The 20,258-nt window shown below is 32.4% G+C and overlaps 1 protein-coding gene across 2 annotated transcripts; it reads left to right on the top strand.

Annotated features, from left to right (window-relative positions):
- The first annotated feature begins 15,525 nt into the window (after positions 1–15,525).
- LOC131631294 (probable E3 ubiquitin-protein ligase ARI1) lies at positions 15,526–19,611 on the top strand. Of its 2 annotated transcripts, none has more exons than XM_058902094.1 (7): positions 15,526–15,837; positions 16,382–16,414; positions 16,502–16,778; positions 17,206–17,686; positions 17,898–18,446; positions 18,529–18,665; positions 19,132–19,611. In XM_058902094.1, the coding sequence occupies exons 1-7, from the start codon at positions 15,721–15,723 to the stop codon at positions 19,248–19,250; spliced, it is 1,713 nt and encodes a 570-aa protein (XP_058758077.1). In that variant the 5' UTR covers positions 15,526–15,720; the 3' UTR covers positions 19,251–19,611. The 2 variants fall into 2 exon arrangements, with proteins under 2 accessions (XP_058758077.1, XP_058758078.1); XM_058902095.1 differs by having other exon boundaries at positions 19,062–19,611.
- The last annotated feature ends 647 nt before the right edge of the window (positions 19,612–20,258 follow it).

The raw sequence follows: 20,258 nt of genomic DNA, 5'->3' as shown, positions 1-20,258 counted from the left end.
ATTTGATTAATTTGTTCAAATTTATTCTTTTGTATCTATTATATTCAAACAACGTTAAAACATGTTCAGGGTGCAGTTATCGTGCATAGATAAAAATCTATGCACCATGCATAGATTATTATGGACTCTTGGATCATTGGATCAAATTCTAGACATCAATTGTTATTACTCAATACTGGATTAAAAACATGATTCAATGGCTTATGTAGGCTTATGCATGGTGCATAAGTAAAATCCTTATGCATATTAGCCAAAGTCACATGCTCAAGTGACATATGTGTCAACATTATCATTTCTTCTTCACTAGCCTTGAAATTTATGTTTTCATTGTTGAACTAAATTTGATTATTTGAATTGTATCCTTTCTTTTTTAAGTTGTATGTCTCTGATACATTAAGAGGGAGACCTCTACGTGGTTTTGTTACTTGTCCCTTAAGCTTTACTTTGAATTTAGTTTCATATTTAAGTTTTCTCTTCAATTGTGCCTCTTTAAGGATCAATTATTGATCTGTGTTTTAGCATGCATAATTCAAAGTGTTTGCGTTGAAGTATGGATATTATGCTTTAAGTAAATTAGTCAAGTTTTGTTAAACAAGAACCATAATTGAGATTGATTCAAGTCATGCCAAAAGTAGAATCTCAAAACATCTTTGAAAACTTGAGTTTTTGAGATTTTGGAAGTGTGATTCGAATCACACATTCCCTTGAGTTGAATCAAACAAGGCAGAAAGGAATTCGGGCTTTGTTGCAACTTATGAGTCGAATCACTTCTTGCTTTGATTTGAATCACACCTTGTTTTGATTCAAAGCATACACATTGTGAGTCGAATCACAGGTTGTGCATGAGTCAAATCACAAACTCTTCTTCAATCTCTGCCAAGTTTGAGTCGAATCATGACAAAGTCATTATTTGAATCATAGTCTGGTTGAGTCGAATCATGCATTAGCCTTGACTTGAGACAAAAGAAAAACAAGTCTCTCTTTAAGTATAGACCTTGTTCCACATTACTTTGTTAACTTGACTCAATTCACCAAATGCTATTGACACAAATCAAACATGATTTTTTACTTCTTTTTGTGCTTCATCTCCAGCACCTATAAATCATTTTTATCTCTCAACCTTTTCTAATGTTAGAAAACAAATTCTTTCATTGATGATTTAAAAAACCCATAACCACTTGTTCTTACATTTTCAAAAGAGTTTTGAATCTTTCTTGAATAACTTGCAATCAATTTCTTTCATATTCTATTTAATTCTTTTCCCATTGTTGCATGGATTTTAATCTTATCTTGAAAGATTCGTGATTGATTTAAGAGACTTGTTTTGGATATAATGTTTATTTGATATTTGTTTAAGATTTTAGAGGCTTGCAGGAGTGTGTGGTGTTGTGACTAGTTGTGACAATTTTAGTGGAAAAGAAAAAGGTTATTCTTTTCAAGTTGACCTTGGTAGTACTGTGCAGAAGTCTACAGACATGGTAGGAGTTCTTTTGATTTTTGTACATACCAACGCTCAAGATGACAAATAAATTATATGGAAACTTTCGCAGATGAAGACTTAGGAGCAGGTTGTTAGGGATGGAAGATTCAATAAGTGGTCTCGAGTAAAATTTTTGCATAGAGTTCAGTTCGTGGAGTTGTGTACAAGTCAATATCTAGAATAAAAGAAATTTTATTTTCAGCATTTATTTGTGAACTAGTGATTGTACGAACTATTGTTGTTTGCATACATAGAGCATGACTGATACGTTGTAGCTATAGTTTTTCCTTACCTCTATGTTATTTGAAATTAAAATGTAGCTTTGCTTAGTGTTTGTTTTTTTAGGTTTGTTGGTTGATTGGTAGAGTTTTCTTAGGTCTTGTGTTGGTTATTTTTGGGGGTTTAGAGAACTAAGTTCCAGTTATGGAGGGCTTATATCTAGAGGATTAGAGAGGTTTTTGCTTGAATCAAGTTTTTTTTCGCGCTCAGAGGGTTATATGAGGTTGGGTCTATGTTGAGTTAACTTTGGATTGTGGTTTATTTTGAGACTTAGGGTTTCAATTTGGGAGAAATTGATCCAGTGAGTTTCATTTGTTTCCGGTTGATTTTGTTTACAGAAAGAGGTTCAGGGGATTATTTGACAAGGTTTTATTCTGGTGATGTGAGGTTTTGAGTTGCTAAGGCCAAGATTCGAAGTTACGGTTTCCGATTGAGGGAGATTTCGATCAGGGTAATTGGTGGAGGTTTTGAACAATTATAAGCTGGAATCAGAATGAGGGGATGAAATAAAGGGGGTCTATTTTAATTGTTTGGTGTTTTGGGAGGGGGCTACTAGAGAAGGCAATTGCGCCACCTCTGACTGCCTCCTCTCTTCGGCGAAGAGGAATGGAGAAGAGGGAATTTGAAGGGGGTGAGTTGTAGAGTGAATGAGGATTGAGAGGAAGAAAGATAAAGTTTCTAAAAAATGAGGGAAAAGAAACCCTAGCGTGTTATATACTTCCCTCTGTGATCTCATCTGATCGTGACAAGTGTCACACATGCACCATGTCAGTTTATCGAATCATGCGTAGCGTTTCAATGATAAATTCCCATGCACTTGCCTTCATCACCCTTAATTCCTTTGAATCATTGGGAGTCTCTTGATCATGGGGCCATTGTTGAGTCAAACAATGTTGACTATATTTGGGCTTAAGTAGTACTGGGCTTGCGCCCATTCTCTTCACACCCCTTATTGTTGTTTGCAGTGCCCCTCTATTGGACTTTTTGATGTTATTCTGCTAACCCATCTTTGTTTTTTCTTTTCTTTTCTTAATATTTTATGCTTCACTTTCTTTTTATTTTATAATATTATGATATGCGATTAGTTACATTTTATTTTAATAATCATGCTAAATTTAATTGATTAAATCAAGAATCAGAATTAAAATTAACTATTTCACAAAAAGAATAAAAATGCTTGGTCCAACGTCAAGCCTTTTCTCGAATAAATTTAATCGAACGCGACGCAAACGTTTGATCCAACATCAAGTACCTTTTTCGATTAATTAAAATCATTTCAAAATCAATTAAAACACTTGATCCATCTTCAAGTTGTTTTCAAATTTCAACGCTTTCAAACTTTTTCGCAATAAAGTTAAAAGATAAAGGACAATTGAATGCACATCCTTTTGAAATCTTAATAGTCAGGCGTAAGGTGTACACTTTGTTCAAAATGACTATTCGTCTTTCCACCTAAAATACATTAATTAAACTTTGAATAAAGGGACAATTGGATGCGCATCCATTATAAACCCGAGTAAACGAACACAAGATGGATTCCTTGTTCAAACAGTTACTTATATTCAACAAATATATTTTTCATAAACATGGACGAAAAAGGACAATTGGATGCACATCCTTTTTGAAACCTTGAGTAAATGAGTGCATGGTGCACACCTTGTTAAAACGGTTACTTGACTCCTTATAAAATCAATTTCAAACTCATCAAATTATCTTTTTTTTTCCCTAGCGTGACTCTAAAAATGTTTCACAAACGAATGATGTTTTATCCATTCCAACGCGAAACAAGCAAACGCTTCAGCCTCCCATGCTTGAGCAACAAGCAATTTTTAATCACTCGAATATGATCATACATGGATCAATTTCTACGCGAAACAAGCAGACGCTTCAACCTTCCATGCGCGAGTAACAAGCAATGTTTAACTACTGGAATGCGATTAGGCAATGATCAATTTCTACGGGAAGCAAACATACGCTTCAGCCTCCCATGCACGAGCAACAAGGAATACTTAACCCCTTGAATACGATCTTAGCATCATTCACTAAAAACAACCAACAAATTCATGGTTTTTTACCATGAACTACGAAGCTCTGATTTTTCCATTGCACCTGGGACTTTGTAGGCACAATATTTTGAAATCTTGGCGAGCACAATAATAAAAAATCTAAAAAAAACGTTTTCTTTCTTTTCTTTTTGCATAATAATAGAATATCGTAAGCTAAAATCACACTAACACTCTTTCTCAAAACTAACTAAATGGGTCTCATTGAGTAGAACGGGTGTGAGTGATGCTAATAGCTTTTCCTTGTAAAACCGACTCTTGAACTCGCTTCTAGCTGTGACGACCATTTGCTTTTCTTTCGTGGGTTTTATCAATATTTTTCCTTTCCTTTGGAATGAATAAAGTTCAGTTGCGACTCTGTTATATTTTGAGTGTTCCTTACGCTCAGGTATTTTTTGCGTTGCGATAGTACTAAAGACTTTATGTTTCCTGTAAGTAGAAGTAGAATGCAGTATTCATATCATTCGGCAACCCAAGGTACCATCTTTACTGCCAATTAAGGATTCTTTACAATTTGAAGGATTGGATAATTCATTTTTATCATCACACAATGCCTTTGGAAGTAAGACCTCAACTTCCTTGCTGTTATCAAAATCGCTAGCGCCTATCTCTCTTTCTTATGATATATTAGCTTTATGACATTGAACACTTTGGTGACAAAATAGACAGACTATTCGGCCTTATCCTTCTCATGAACAAGTAGAGAGCTTATCACCTTGTCCGTCACCAAGAAATATAGTTACAAAATACGCTCTCTTATAAAGCTATTAATACATGGGGAGTTCCTAAAAGAGATTCTAACCTCGTGAATGCCTCTTCATATTCGTTCATCCATTCAAACTTTTCCTTCTTCTTCAGAGTGTCGAAGAGGTGAAAAGTCTTGTTGTAACACCCCATTTTACCCGGCGAATATTTTAAAAAAACCAGAGTTACAAAATTTCAACACATAAAGAGGATGCTACATTTACTTCTCAAAACCACGATATTTAATCGCATGTAAAACAGATACATAACACATAAATTCGGATGAACCGATAACAACATAATTTAGTCTTTAAAAATAAAACAACTTTTAAATTAAGCAGCGGTGTAGCGGGGAAAATCAGAGATCGAAGCCATAGGATTGACTCGACTCAATATTTCAGTGAAAGTCGCCACCGCGCTTTATTATTTCCAAAGGAAAAGGGAAAAGAACGAATAAAACCCAAAGTTTGTTTTTTAAAACAAAAAGAAGAGATCTTAGGTACAGGTGTTGTTTATACAAGGGGAAGGTTTTAAGCACCCCTCATATCTGTGGTACTCCACAGGAACCTTTTTGAAAATCTGTGTTGTGTGTGCTAAAAAGGGTTTGTTTTATTTTTAAAATAAGCTCGGAAAGACATTGAGCCTTGTGCCTACATACCTCCTCGGTGAAATGGAGAAGTCAGAGCTAATGTAGTTCCACTTAAAGGGAAAAAACGTTTAAAAACGAATAAACACTTTATCGTCGTCGGAGAGAAATACTCAGCCGTGGATTTTGAGCATGAGAACAAATGAGTTCTTTGCATCGCAAATGAAAGAAGGGCTCCAACTCGGATAAAATCAACGAGTATGCCACTAGCTCTCTCACGCGGAAAAGATCTCATTATATCAATCAATTTCAAAATCATGGGGTATCGCCACTCGTTTCGACAATTAACAGCGTCTAAACTTTGAAGAAAAAGCCACTAAGGGCAAAAGATATTTTTAAAGAAAAGGTTTAAAAAGAGGTTTTACAGACATAAGAAGGTTTTTGAAAAAAGGGAGAAGATTTTGAAAATTTAAGAATGGGAGGAGATGAAGAGGCTATCCTATTGCGTAAAATAAAAACTAAGGAAAGAAACGGTCTAACCGAAGAAGAAGCCAACACTTGACATTATGAGTCAAGGTAGAGTTCCCATCCTTTGGACTCATCAATACCAAACCAAAATATTACCACTTGGGGATCCAGATGAACTTATTATCTTAGCACCACTTTGCATTAAGCACATTAAAATTCTGACGAAAATCGGGCAGAGTAACGGCTGTTTTCGGGTAAAATCCTTATCTCAATGCCTTGGAATTAACCATCAAGGACTTTCAAGGAAATACCTGCATACACAAACAGACAACAATCCAATGCCAGACAGATAGAATAACAGCATAATAACAATAGAATAAGGGTCCAGAGGCACTAAGTCCATAAGTCCGAATCTCCAAAATGCTAGGGATAGTAACCAATAGTCCAAAAGAGAGCCTTAAACGTTTTTTAGATTTTTGTTGTTTATTAGTGTTTTGGCATAAAAGTAAAGTATGGTCCAAGTGGACAAAAAGAAAATAGCGGAAACATAAACATAGCGTCCAAATGGACAAAGAAAAAAATAGCGGAATATAAACGTCCAAATGGACAAAGAAAAAATAGCGGAATGTAAATATGATGAAATGATAAAATAAAGCGATAAAGCGAGAAATATAAAGAGAGCAATATAATAAATTGCGGAAATTAAAGTTAGTTGTTAGATGTTAAAGATAACCATCTTGAAACTTGTCAAGTATGTTATCAAAGTTAGTAATGAAGATCGATGGTGAGTGAAGGATGTTCTCGGATTTAAATTCAATGGAAATTTATCAGAAGCTTGACAAAATCATAGCGACTACACGATAAACCTCCATAAGTCTTAAATCAACCGCATACAATTCTCTTCCATATTTGATCTTTTTTGATTCGGGACACGAAATATTGCGCTATGTTAAGCAGATCGCCAAGTGATTTATGTAGAAATCACCCTACAACGAGGCCGGTCAAAACTTTATGTGCTAATGCATGCGAGAGAAGTGATATGTAGATCACTCTCCGAAAGCAATACCGCACGAAAAGAAAATAGGTAACGATCTAGTCTTTACCAAGAATCCATAAGAATTCTCAAGGTGTTAAGACTTTCATCGATCAAAAGAAAAAAAAGGAGAAGAAGAAAATAAAATGCATAAAGATAATCAACTCACACTATCATTAATATCATTCATCTAATATTATGGATTTGGTCATTTCAAACCTATCAACATCCTAGATCCAATGATATTAATGAAATGGAAGAAGAAAAATAAAATGCATAAAAGGATAATCAAATCACACTATCATTAATATCATTCATCTAATATTATGGATTACGTCATTTCAAACCTATCAACATCCTAGATCCAATGATATTAATGAAGTGGAGGAAGAAGGAAGCCAAAACAAGCATAAAAAAGGCAAAAAACACATTATGTCCCACGGGAAATTGATTTGCCTAAGGAGGAAATCGATTTCCTTAGTGCAGGTTTTCAAATCTGGCGCAGAAACGGAATGGAAATCGATTTCCCTAAGGAGTAAATCGATTTCCTCTGTGCAGTTTTCAAAAAATCAGCATTAGGAAGCATAAAACTTGACTTAAGCAAACATACAAACACCTTATGATCACATATCAATTGAAGCACGAATTTTCCATCAATTCACCATCAAATAGGACCAATATAGCATCAAAGATGCATCACATACAAGCACAAAAGAATCACATTATGATGGATAAATAAGGATGAAGAAAATTACCAAATCTTGAATAAAACTTAGATTTACTTCAAGAATCACCAACACAAATCTTGATCTCTCAACAATTGAAGAAAAAAGAGTGAAATGGATGGTGGTTTAGCTCAAAGTTTGTGAGGTTCAAGATGTGACTCACAAACTTTATGAAAGAAAAAGAGCTTTGGTGAATTTGGTAAGGATGAGGAGAGAAATTGCAAGAGGTTTGTTGGCTCTCAAAAGCTTGAGAAATGAGAGTGTAGAGACCTCTATTTATAGGATGAGAGTAAGAGTAGTGGCAATTTGGTCATTTTGCATTTGGTAATTAGCTTATGTTTAATTGGTATTTAAGTGGCATTTAAATGGTAAAAATGGTATTTAAATGGTAAAATGGTATTTAAATGGTAAAATGAAGGGAATTAATTTTGATGAGGTGGAAAATTGGTAAAATAACAAAAATGATCAAAGAAAAAGGTGCCAAAATGATGTCAAGCTTCCCTCCTATTTTTTTTGAATTTTTGCCCCAGGGAAATCGATTTCCTTCTTAGGTAAATCGATTTCCTTCTTCAAATTTTCAAAAATTTGCTTCCTTGCACTATTTTGATTTTTGCCCGATCTTTTACCTGTAAAATATAAACAAAAGAGACAAAATGCATATTTTTGGATTTTGGTTAGTAAAAACAAATAAAAAGCTAAAAGTGCTTGATGATTCCCCTCAGAGACGATCACAATATCAAAGATAAAGCTTCACAATGGTGCTCCTAATTCATGATTGAATGCAATTGATGTATGATCTTAGGGTCAAAATTTGGGGTATGACAAGCGGAATCACAAACTTCAACTCAAATGACATAACATCTTTGTCCAATTGAAAACAACTTCAATGCAATAAAGTACTTAATAAAATCAACTTAAAATTCAACAACTGAAGTAATAACAACAATAAAGCAACAAGCGTTCATTCTCCTGAGTGTTACGTATCAGAGCGACGACACCGACTCGAACTACTGAAGGTAAACAACCTTCATTCTGGATTACCTGCATGTTACCAACATAGAGGTAACATTCAAACAGAAGGGGTGAGATATCAGACAATATAATCAAATGTATGATAAATACTATATTAGAATCAGTTCTTAAAAAATCACCGCTTCACAGCTAATTAACAACATTTATCACAATAATATCATCAACACAATATAACCATTATTTCGTCATCACATCATTCAACATAAGGTGCAACATGAAATGCGACTCGTTACAATGTATATGCATGTGGTACCAACAGAACATAAGTTCCCAATATAATATTGCCAACTAATAGAGGCATCTTCAAAGCATAAGCCTTCAACTTTATAACTTTTGCCAATCCAGGCCAACTTACAGAGCATAAGCTCCCAACTTTTATGCTATGTATGCGACAAGATTATGAATGCAACAATAACAACGACAACAATTCAACACTAACATAAGCCTACGACTTGGTTTCGCCAATCAATCGAGGCAACACAACAAAATTCATCGCCACCTGCAATTCAGATCATTAAAATCTACATTACAACAACTTATACAATCCACGGTCTCAAGCGAAATATTTTACAATCATTCCGCGTAGTTATTCGGATAATTCGACTATATCAGGCTAACTGATTTTCTACTAACGCTACTAGTATTGTCTGCTCTGTTACACAAGTTAATACTGCTATTAGCAATTCCATTGTGTATTACTACCTGATAGTGTATACTATTTCCACTATTAATTTACTGTATTAATTACTTGCTGATATTCACTACTGGTTACTGTATTAATTTATGTTATGTTTTCCTGCTATTTATTTTCTGTCACTGTTACTAAAATGTTTAACCAATAATTAGTTTAATTTTTCATTAACTACATGTGCTTCCGTAATTACATATCACTATAATTAATTAGGAAAATGGCTAAACTAATACACATGGCTAGTCTGATGCACTAAAATTTGAGGGGCACTCACCCCCTACTAGGAGACTAGCGCCTCCCTCTCCCTTCATTATGACGGCTGGCGCCACCTAACTATTTACTAAGTGTGGGGCAGGCGCCACACATCCCTAGTGGCAGGCGTCACTCACTTTCTCTCACACGAGGGACAATCACCTCTCTCTCTCTCGCTTAGGGTGTGTTTGGTTCAAATGAGGGGGAAGGGAGGGATTTTAATGGAGGAGAGAGAAGGGGGGATTTTTTTTAATAAGATGGGTGTTTGGTTCAAACGAGGGGAGGGGAAGGGAGGGATTTTAATTAAAAATATGTTTGGTTCAAGAAGGGAGGGGATGGGTTTTATTAATAATTTACATTTTTATCCTTATTATCTTATATAAGTGATACAATATGATATTCAAATGTGAAAAATCTATACATATTTTTTTGTTAGTAAAATTTTTAATATTGAGTGACTAAAAAGTTATAATTAACTACATAACATTAAAAAATTGAGTTCACTTAATTCGAATACAATGTTCAAAAACAAATTAAACAATATGTTGATAACAACTTTGAAATCGTAATAAATTATTTAACACATAAAATACATAAAATGATTTATTATTAAATATAAATGGTTTAAATATTTCAATAAAATAAATAAATAAATTAAAATGAAAAATTTAAAATTTGATATAAAAGAAAATATGATAGGATACATAACAAAATTAGAAAAAAAAACATAAATAAACATAAAAGAGTTATAAAAAAAATCAAAAAAAGTGAAATGATTATGATTTATATCAAGGACAAAAATTTCAAAATAATTTGAAGGTGGAGAATAATTATAATAAGTTGATAGAAGCAATCGAGAAAAATCACACAGAAGGGAGCAATAATACAAAAGAAAATGAATAATTTTGAAATATTAAAATAAAACTGAGGATATTATAGTAATTATAATAATTTTTAAAATATTAAAGTTGAGATTCCTTCCCCTCCCCTCCAAATCCCTTCGATTTGGAGGGACACAAAAAGTGTGTTTTGGAGGGGTTTTGCTCTCCTCCCCTCCCCTCATAAAATTTGAACCGAACACATTTAATTAAAAATATTCCCTTCCTTCCCCTCCCCTCCATCTACCCCGAACCAAACGCACCCTTAGGCACACGAAAGGCAGTCGCCTCTCACAATTTAATGTTCAATAATTTTTTTCTATCTTTTTCAGAATTTCTTCGATTCTCAGTTTCTCACTCGATTACCAATTTCAGACCAACACAACATAAAATCACAGCAATAAATTAACTATAATATTACTGACATATTTTCCAACAGCCCGATTTTATCAATTGGAATATTGCAGCGGTATAAAAACTTATGACAGTCAACACCAATTTCTAGAAACAACAACTTCAAAGCATTGTAACAATCAGATAGGAGAACAACAAAGATTTGGTATATTCCACAACAACAATTATACATAGCAACAATTTTACACAAACTCAATCCCTACATAATATCCATCATAAACCCCATTATAGAGTCAAAACCCCACCATTACCTTGGATTGAAGGTCACTTTATAACTCTCCGATTGAACCTAGGTCTTGCCTCTTTTTCCTCTTCTCCGCAACTTCTCACGTTAACCACTTTCTCCAATTCTTTCTCTTCCTTTTATAATTAACCTAATTTTCTATTTAACTAAACCTCACAATTTTTAATATTTCTATTGGGCCCAACTCTCACACCCCCACTTATGCTACATACAACCATAGAATTTAAGCCCATATAATTTGTCTTGTATTATTCTAATATTATTACTACTATTAATCAACTAATGAATAACATAGAAACTTATGTCAACAATTCACAATATTTCATAATTTCAACAAATAATTTGAAAACATTTAATTAAATAATTAATTAAATTAATGGGTGTTACACCTGTCCCATGCAAAAGAAAGAAATATAGAGAGGGCGACCATGTGCCATTTCAGCTACTGGACCTCCGTAACTGTGGTATAACTCCCCAAGTTAATTATGGCTTGACATTTTAAAAAAATTTCCTCTATCACTCTTCTACTCAACACGAAACCCAATAATTTTCTAGCCTAAACCTTAAAGGAACATTTGGCTGGGTCAAACACATGTTACATCTTTTGACCGACTTTAGAATATTCTCTAGATCACTATAATGGTTTTCTTCTTCAGGGATCTTTACAACCATGTTATCAATGTAAACCTCTAAGGTGTGCCCTATCTGATTAGAGAATACGACATCCATGAGCCTTTGATAAATGGTATCTACATTCTTTAATTTGAAAGACATGATATTGTAATAATAATTGTAGTTGTTGGACATGAATGTAGTCTCTGGTGTATCCATAAGGTCCATTTTTATCTGTTTGTAACTAGAGTAGGCATCCATAAAATTTAGAGTCTTATACCTTAACGATTTGTCTATCAACTTCTCAATGTTCGAGAACAGTAAGGGTATTTAGGGCACATTAGGTTTAAATCAATGAAATTTTCACACATTCTCCATTTCTATGTCGACTTCCAAGACACACATGCACATAACATCTGACACGAACTATGTGCCGAATCATAGGAAGGAAACAATCTTCACTCAAATTCTCAAACAATACGTAAGAATAGGGGGAAAATTTTTTGTTCTAAATTGGGGGAGAGATTTCCTCCTTTGCAGTTTTGACCAATCTGACCCTTTCAAAAACACCTCATCTTTCATATATTGGAGATGTAGATTAACAATAACAATGGACATGGATTTGAGTCAGGAGACCCAATCTCCGTTCAGGCGACCCAAGCTCATGTCCCACTCGTTTCCTCTAATGGCCCTTTCATAACACCTTTGAGCTAATTAGATAACTGACTTTTTTTTTCCTAGAACTTATAAAAGTTATCCTAATTCAATATCCAAATCTAAATCTTTATTACTATTTTTCTTATAATGAAAAACCATAAATTCCTTTAAAACATGCAAAACACTAGCAAATACAAAACAATTCGCATATGACATGACTCACCTTGAGTTAATTATTAGACATTAAATAAATCTAAAATCACATTTGTTATTTAAAATATTTGTTATTTCTTTTGGGTTGACTACATTATGCAAAACACACATGGTATATTCAAGCTATTTTTGTGAAGAAATGACACATGTGAGAACATATGTCCCAACACATGTACAACATTTGGCTCTTGTCAGCAGGCCAATGTTATAGTTGTTTTGCCCGCTATTTTTTTAGTTATTTCAAGCAGATTTTTGTAGATTCGTTGCTATCTTTTAGTAATGCATTTATGCACATTTGTTTGATTATATTGGACATGATCAAATAAATTTAAATGGAGATTTAAATTTAAATCAAATCTTTTTGGAGGATATTTGAAAAACAAATCTTAACAGAATATCCTATAATTTTGGACATGATCAAATTCTCATTGTAAAAGTATTGAAGATTCCATGTGTTAGGGTTTTTTTTAGTCTTTGTTTGTGTTATTTTGTGCACCACTCTAGCGCTTTGATTCATATCTTAAAGCTTAAAATTTGGTTGGCTTAGTTTGGTTGTAATTCAACATTTTTTAAGTTGCTTATTGAACTTGATTACTAGGGTTAGTAACTGAGAGAAAGTGAAAGGGGTTCTCATATTTAGGGGGAGTCCTAAATAGAAAGTCAATGGGTAATATTAGGCAGAAGTTGTGAACAAGGTGTGTTCATGTAAGGCCAAGTGTTTTAATACTATTGATAGTGAATTTTCTTTCTTGAATTGGATGCTATCCGGATGTATGTGTGGTTTGCACTGAACTTTTATGCTTTATTAAATTGTTATTCCTTAATTGTACATATTGTTTCATAGATTGTGTCTAATATTTGTTCTCAAAATAAAATTCTAATATTAATAATAATTAAACGACAATTCTATTAAATAATTTATAGTAATTGAGAATGGTTTGTTGAAGATGATAAATTATGTCTTTTTGAATTTATTTTAAATAAATTTTAATTTTAATAATTACAATATAATTTCTTAATTATTTGAGATATTTTTAATTCTTCTTAGAAAGTGAAAAAGAAAACGAATAATGATGATGTAAATTTAGAACATTGAGAGCGTCAAAGATTCATAAATTATTTTCAAGAATGAATTATTCGAAAATAAAAATATATAAAAATATATTTTTTAGATTTTTTTAAAAATGTATTTATCATATAATTTGATGTTCGTGAGACTAATTTTTACTCAATCTTATAATAAGTTTGAGAAAAACTATTTTCTATATATGTATTTTAGGTAATCTAATTCATATAGATTTGAAACAAACACTCCTAAAATAATTGATTATAATTTAAAAAATGAACAAATTTATATTTAAAAATAAAATCAAAATATTTAATTGATATACACTAATATTTTACATTACCAATTTATGATAATAATTAAATTTTTATAAGTGTTTCACTTTTATTTTAATCAGATCTAAAACATCATCAATAAATGGTTCTAGATGTAACGATTATATAAAAGAACTAGTAACAAACCCGTGCATACGCACGGGGTCTGTTCGGTTACGCGCATTTAGATAAATCATTTATTTTAAATAAAAATGTTTTAAAAAAAATTATATAAATAATTGATTATTCCATATATAAAAATATTTAGATCAATAATAAAATTTTTCCCGTATATCATTTTTAGATTAAAAATATTTAATCATAAATACCATTTCTCGTATATAAAAATATTTAAATCAATAACAGAATTTTTTCCCGTATACAGACTTCATTTTTGTTTAGGTATCATATACAAAAATATTTGGATCAATTATAAATTTTGTATATAAAAATAATTAGATCAATAATAAATTTCCTCCGTATACCATTTTTAAATAAAAAATATTTGAATCATAAATACCATTTTTCGTAAATAATAGATTTTTTTCTGTATACAAATATTATTTTTGTTTAGATATCATTTACAAAAATATTTGGATAAATATTAAATTTTTGTAAATAAAAATATTTAGATCAATAATATGTTTTTTACCGTATACCAGTTTTTGATAAAAAATATTTGATCATAAATACAGTTTCTCGTATAAAAAAATATTTTTAAAAATTTCTCGTATATAAAATAATTTAAAATATTCAGGTCAAATAAGGGTATTTTGGACTTTTCCACAACCATTAATTTTCTTATATTATAGATGATAGATTTTTTTTGGAAGAAATAAGTGAAAAAGTGATGAAAGAGAAAAAAAATAGAGAACAGAGAATGATTTGATAAGTTTGTTAAAACATAAAGTAGTGTTATTTTAAAAATAAAATTAAGAACTTTATGGTACAAAGACCAAAAAACCACAATTTTAATGTGGTGGCAAAAAATCAAATAAGGGTATTTTGGACTTTTTCACAACCATTAATTTTCTTATATTATAGATGATAGATTTTTTTTGGAAGAAAGAAGTTAAAAAGTGATGAAAGAGAAAAAAATAGAGAACAGAGAATGATTTGATATGTTTGATAAAATATAGAGTTGTATTATTTTAATAATAAAATTAAGAATTTTATGGTAGAAAGACCAAAAAACCACAATTTTAATGTGGTGGAAAAAAATCAAATAAGGGTATTTTGGACTTTTCCACAACCATTAATTTTCTTATATTATAGATGATAGATTTTTTTTGGAAGAAATAAGTGAAAAAGTGATGAAAGAGAAAAAAAATAGAGAACAGAGAATGATTTGATAAGTTTGATAAAATATAGAGTTGTGTTATTTTAAAAATAAAATTAAGAACTTTATGGTACAAAGACCAAAAAACACAATTTTAATGTGGTGGCAAAAAATCAAATAAGGGTATTTTGGACTTTTCCACAACCATTAATTTTCTTATATTATAGATTTACATCGACATATCATATCAATTAATCTCTTGATAAAATGAATTAACAAACAATAATGATCGAAAGAACAATAGAAATATTATAAAATTATAAAATCTTAAATTTAATCTATATAAGATTTTAAATAAAAAATCAACAAAGATATCGTAAGATTATATATGATATGATTATATTGTAAATTAATTACTAAGATAAATTAAAATTTTAATCCAATCCAACGAAAACTTGGTTATGAAAGAATTTAGGATTATAAATATGCATAATATAACTGTGTGAGAGCATAAGAAAGCAAAGGGAAAAGGAAGAGTTGTGTGTTTGTGTTGTGTGCTCTGTGTTAAGAGTAATACGTTCCTTTTTTCTCGACTGATTTTTCGTTCTTTACGATCACCTATTAAATCGATCAAATCTCCAAAACCCTAATTTTCCCATTTGTTTCCAATCACTCACTGCTGCGATTCCGATGGACGATTACGGCAGCAGCGACGATGATTATCGTTACTCTGATCAAGAAGAATCCGATTGCGAATTGTACGAAAATAATGATCAGAACTTTGAGTTACTCTCTTCCACTGCTCAGGTTTTTTATTTCTTTCGATTTCGTTGATTTTCCCCTTTTTATTGTTTTTTCGGTTTCTTTTTATTTGATGCAGATGTTTTTCGTGATTGTTTGAGTCTGTGTGAGTGAGTGTGATTTTTTTTTTTGGTTGTGGTTGTGGTTTTTGAATCTGTTTGTTATTGAGTTGATTGTTATTATGTTAATGATGAAGTGCATTATGTTAAGAGAGAAAGAGGGTATATTAAAGTTTGGAGCTTTATAATTGTTTTGGTTAAATAGTTTGTTGAATTTCTGTATTTTGTTACATGATCGTTTATGGGTGTTGAGTTTATCTAAGCAATTTGAATTTTTTTCTGTCTGACTTATAATTGAGAATCTCGTGTTGTTTTTGCTGTAACCTTTTTGTTCTTTATATATAATTCATGTTTAGATTTGTGATAGGTTCGACAGAATGACGATTGATTTCGCAAAAGTTAAAAAAGTGTAGATTTTGGAAACAAATTTTTGTGAATCACTTATATATAATCCAATTTCAAAGGACTAATACTGTATTTATTATTTGAAGGTGATTACTGAGGAATCATTGCTAGCTGCACAGGTAATATGAGAAAAAAATTTGAATTTGTGTTTTTGTTTAGATATTTTGTTTTTTTTACTGAGATTCCAATGTACATTCATATTCCAGAAGGAGGATTTGCGCCGAGTGATGGACATGCTTTCTGTAAGACAACATCATGCACGTACGCTGCTAATTTATCATCGCTGGGATGTGGACCATTTGTTTGAAGTTTATGTGGAAAAAGGGAAGGCATATATGTTTGCTCAGGCTGGTGTTAGTGTGGATGAGTGTCGTGGCTCTAACTCACTTCTTAGTGCTTCGGTAATGTGTGAAATCTGCATGGACGACATTCCTAGTGATGAAGTAACAAGAGTGGATTGTGGTCACTGCTTTTGCAACTCCTGTGAGTGTTTGTTTATTCTTTCACTATTGGTTTTTTTCTTTTTTTTAAGAATTTTTTTTGGTAAAAAATAAAAATTGCATTTGAATCCATAATGTTACCATCGAACATGACAATATGCCGTCTTGTAAAAAAGAGAAGCACACGGCCAAAATTAATGGACCCTACATAAATAATGGCGGGTCCTACTTATTTTTCTGACATCTTACATGACGTCAACTTAATAGGCAGCATAAAAGGATTTATATTAATAGAACATCTATCACCTTTCGACGAGATTATAAGGTATTAGTCAGATGGCCTGGCTTATATTGTTTTGATTGATAATGCATTAAGCAGTGAGTTAGGATCTGCATCAGCTTGTTTTTATGCCCTTGTCAATGACTGAAAAGAATTACATTACATTAATCTTGGTCATCTATTTTTACAGGTTGGACACAGCATTTTATTGTCAAGATAAATGAGGGTCAAAGTAAACGCATCAGATGCATGGCTCACAAGTGTAATTCCATTTGTGATGAATCTGTCGTAAGAACTCTACTCGCTAGAGAGCACCCTGATATGGCAGAGAAGTATGAACGATTTCTTCTTGAGTCCTACATCGAAGACAATAAAAGAGTTAAATGGTGTCCGAGCACGCCACATTGTGGGAATGCAATTCGTGTGGAGGGTGATAATTTGTGTGAAGTAGAATGTTCATGTGGAGATCAGTTTTGTTTTAATTGCTTGGCAGAAGCACACTCACCCTGTTCATGTTTAATGTGGGAGCTTTGGGAAAAGAAGTGTCGGGATGAATCAGAAACTGTTAATTGGATAACTGTTCATACAAAACCTTGTCCAAAGTGCCACAAACCGGTGGAGAAGAATGGTGGTTGTAATTTGGTTAGCTGTATTTGTGGTCAAGCATTTTGGTGAGTTTTCCGTCTTCTTGCATTATACATTCTCATTCAACTTTTCCCCAGTTATTACTCTTTTCCATACAATAACTTATCTTAAGTTGGTTATTTATAGATTCAATTTATTTTAAATATGTATTGTAATATGGATCATGGTGCCCTCTATGACTGTTCTAGCTAACATGAATTTGTATTTTCCATTATAATTTTCCCTTTTTTCGCACAGTTGGTTGTGTGGTGGAGCTACTGGCCGGGATCATACTTGGTCGAGTATAGCGGGTCATAGCTGTGGTCGCTTCAAAGAACAAGAGAAAACAGCTGAGCGGGCAAAGAGGGATCTGTATCGGTACATGCATTATCATAACCGATATAAAGCTCACACAGACTCCTTTAAGCTTGAAAGTAAACTGAAAGATACTATACGAGGGAGGATTTCTAAATCGGAAGAGACAAAAAGTTCTGAACTCAGTGATTATAGCTGGGTACATAATGGACTCTCTAGACTTTTCAGATCTAGGCGTGTCCTTTCATATTCATATGCATTTGCATTTTATATGTTTGGAGATGAGATTTTTAAAGAAGAAATGTCAGAAGCTGAAAGGGTAATCAAGCAGAACTTATTTGAGGATCAACAGCAGCAGTTTGAGTCAAATGTTGAAAAACTCTCTAAGATGCTGGAGGAGCCTTTTGATACTTTTGAATATGATAAGGTTATGGAGATAAGAATGCAGATAATAGATCTGTCAACACTGATTGATGGTCTTTGTAAGAAAATGTAAGTGCCATGCTTTAGATAAGTTTCTAGTACGTATCTTCCATTTGGCATTGATAATTGTGAATTCTTGTAATGAATGCAGGTATGAGTGCATCGAGAATGATTTATTGGGTTCTATTAATCTTGGTACTATTCACGGTATAGCACCATATAAATCAAAGGGCATAGAGAGGGCTTCGGAACTTCAAGTTTGTTGGAGCAATAAAGCCAACAATATGGGTAAGGGTACTATCTCCACAGTATAGCACCATACATTGACTGCAGTACATCAGTATAAACTAATATAACTTCGTTTACTTTTGAAACATGCATCTTGTCTTAATATGTATATATGTGGTGATCATATTGGTATCGGTTAGTTTTGGATATTAGCCTTAATTAATAATAAAATTGTTGTTAGTACGGAGGGATTTAATTTCCATAATTGAATTGTGATATTTGGAGATGAATGAATATATTACTCAAGTTTGTTATCTGCTTTATTTGTTATTATTGTTTTAAATTTAACTTTTTTCTTGAAAATAATCGCAACATGAAAACTGTACGAAATTCATTTATATTTTGAGCTTTGTTATTGTATTATGTTATGAATGTTGTTATATATGTTTTCTTCAGTTTGACTTAGTGGATGCTCAGAAATGTTACTGAGTGAAAGGATTCTTGTATATGTATGCTGCAAGCGTAGGTGTAACAGCAGAGTTTGATCGGTCAGAAGAGAGTGGATGTTCTTCTCGTAAGCGTGCCAGAAAAGACGGTGAAATGTTTGATCTAAACTTGCCAGCTGATGCTCTAGACAGAATCTGACTTTGAAGGAGACTTTATAAACAAACAGGCGTACAGGTCTAACTTAAATTGCTTTGCTGCATTTGATGGGGTGAATCAACCATTTTTGGCTTTCGCATCCGAGCGGTTTACTCCCTCATTTTTTTCTTCTTGCTTGTCTCTGCCGAGATATATTTCCTTAGAGATTCAATGTTCCTCTTTTGCTTGTACATAGCCTTGAGGCACTTATTTGCAATTAAATTATATAAATGCCTACATGGGTTTCTAGAGGACAATTTTTAGGGTAATGTTTGATTTCTATCTTATTATGGATTTCAAGTGAAGGTAACTTCACCCTTTTTTTTTTGGATAACTTTCACATATTGATACTCTTTTTACTCAATGATGTTCCTTTAATAAAAAGATAGTGGTGATATAGTATGTATGCAGCAACTGAATGGAGGGAAAATTATTCTGGTTGGTAATAAATATCCCAGATTTTAAGGTCATCCTTAGAATCACCAAGAGATATGGCAGTATACTCAATAATGTCTCAAATATCTGGGACTTAATTAACAATAAGGTGCTTAAATGTCAAGGACTTATTAGGGATGACAAACAGACCCAAACCCGTGGGCCCACCCGAACCCGAGATAACAGGTGAAAACCCGAGTTGATTGAGTTTGGGTTCGGGTGCCATTCGATATATATAGTGGAAAGTTGTAGAAAAATGTATTTTGTTGCGGGTTTGGGTTTGGGTGAAAAAACTCAAATACAGATGAGGGCGTGAATGTTATTTTGTCACCCGAATAGTCTTTGGATTCGGGTTCAGGTAGTGATTTTGAATGCACCCGACCCCTTGCCATCCCTAAGATTTTAGGTCAAGATGTTTCTAAAGGCTTTTCATACTTTAGGATGTTTTTGATAATTTTTCCGTTTTCATATTTCTTCCATGTTAAGGTAATAGGAAACCAAAATTTGTCGTATATTGGTTCATGTTTTGTTTGAGATTTATAAGGGTTATGGAGAGAGGAAAAAATTTGAGAATTT

The sequence above is a fragment of the Vicia villosa genome, unplaced genomic scaffold (genome assembly GCF_029867415.1).
Source record: "Vicia villosa cultivar HV-30 ecotype Madison, WI unplaced genomic scaffold, Vvil1.0 ctg.000799F_1_1, whole genome shotgun sequence".
NCBI classification, from domain to species: Eukaryota; Viridiplantae; Streptophyta; class Magnoliopsida; order Fabales; family Fabaceae; genus Vicia; species Vicia villosa.
Note: the sequence above shows the minus strand (reverse complement) of the source record. Positions and strands in the feature narration are given on the sequence as shown.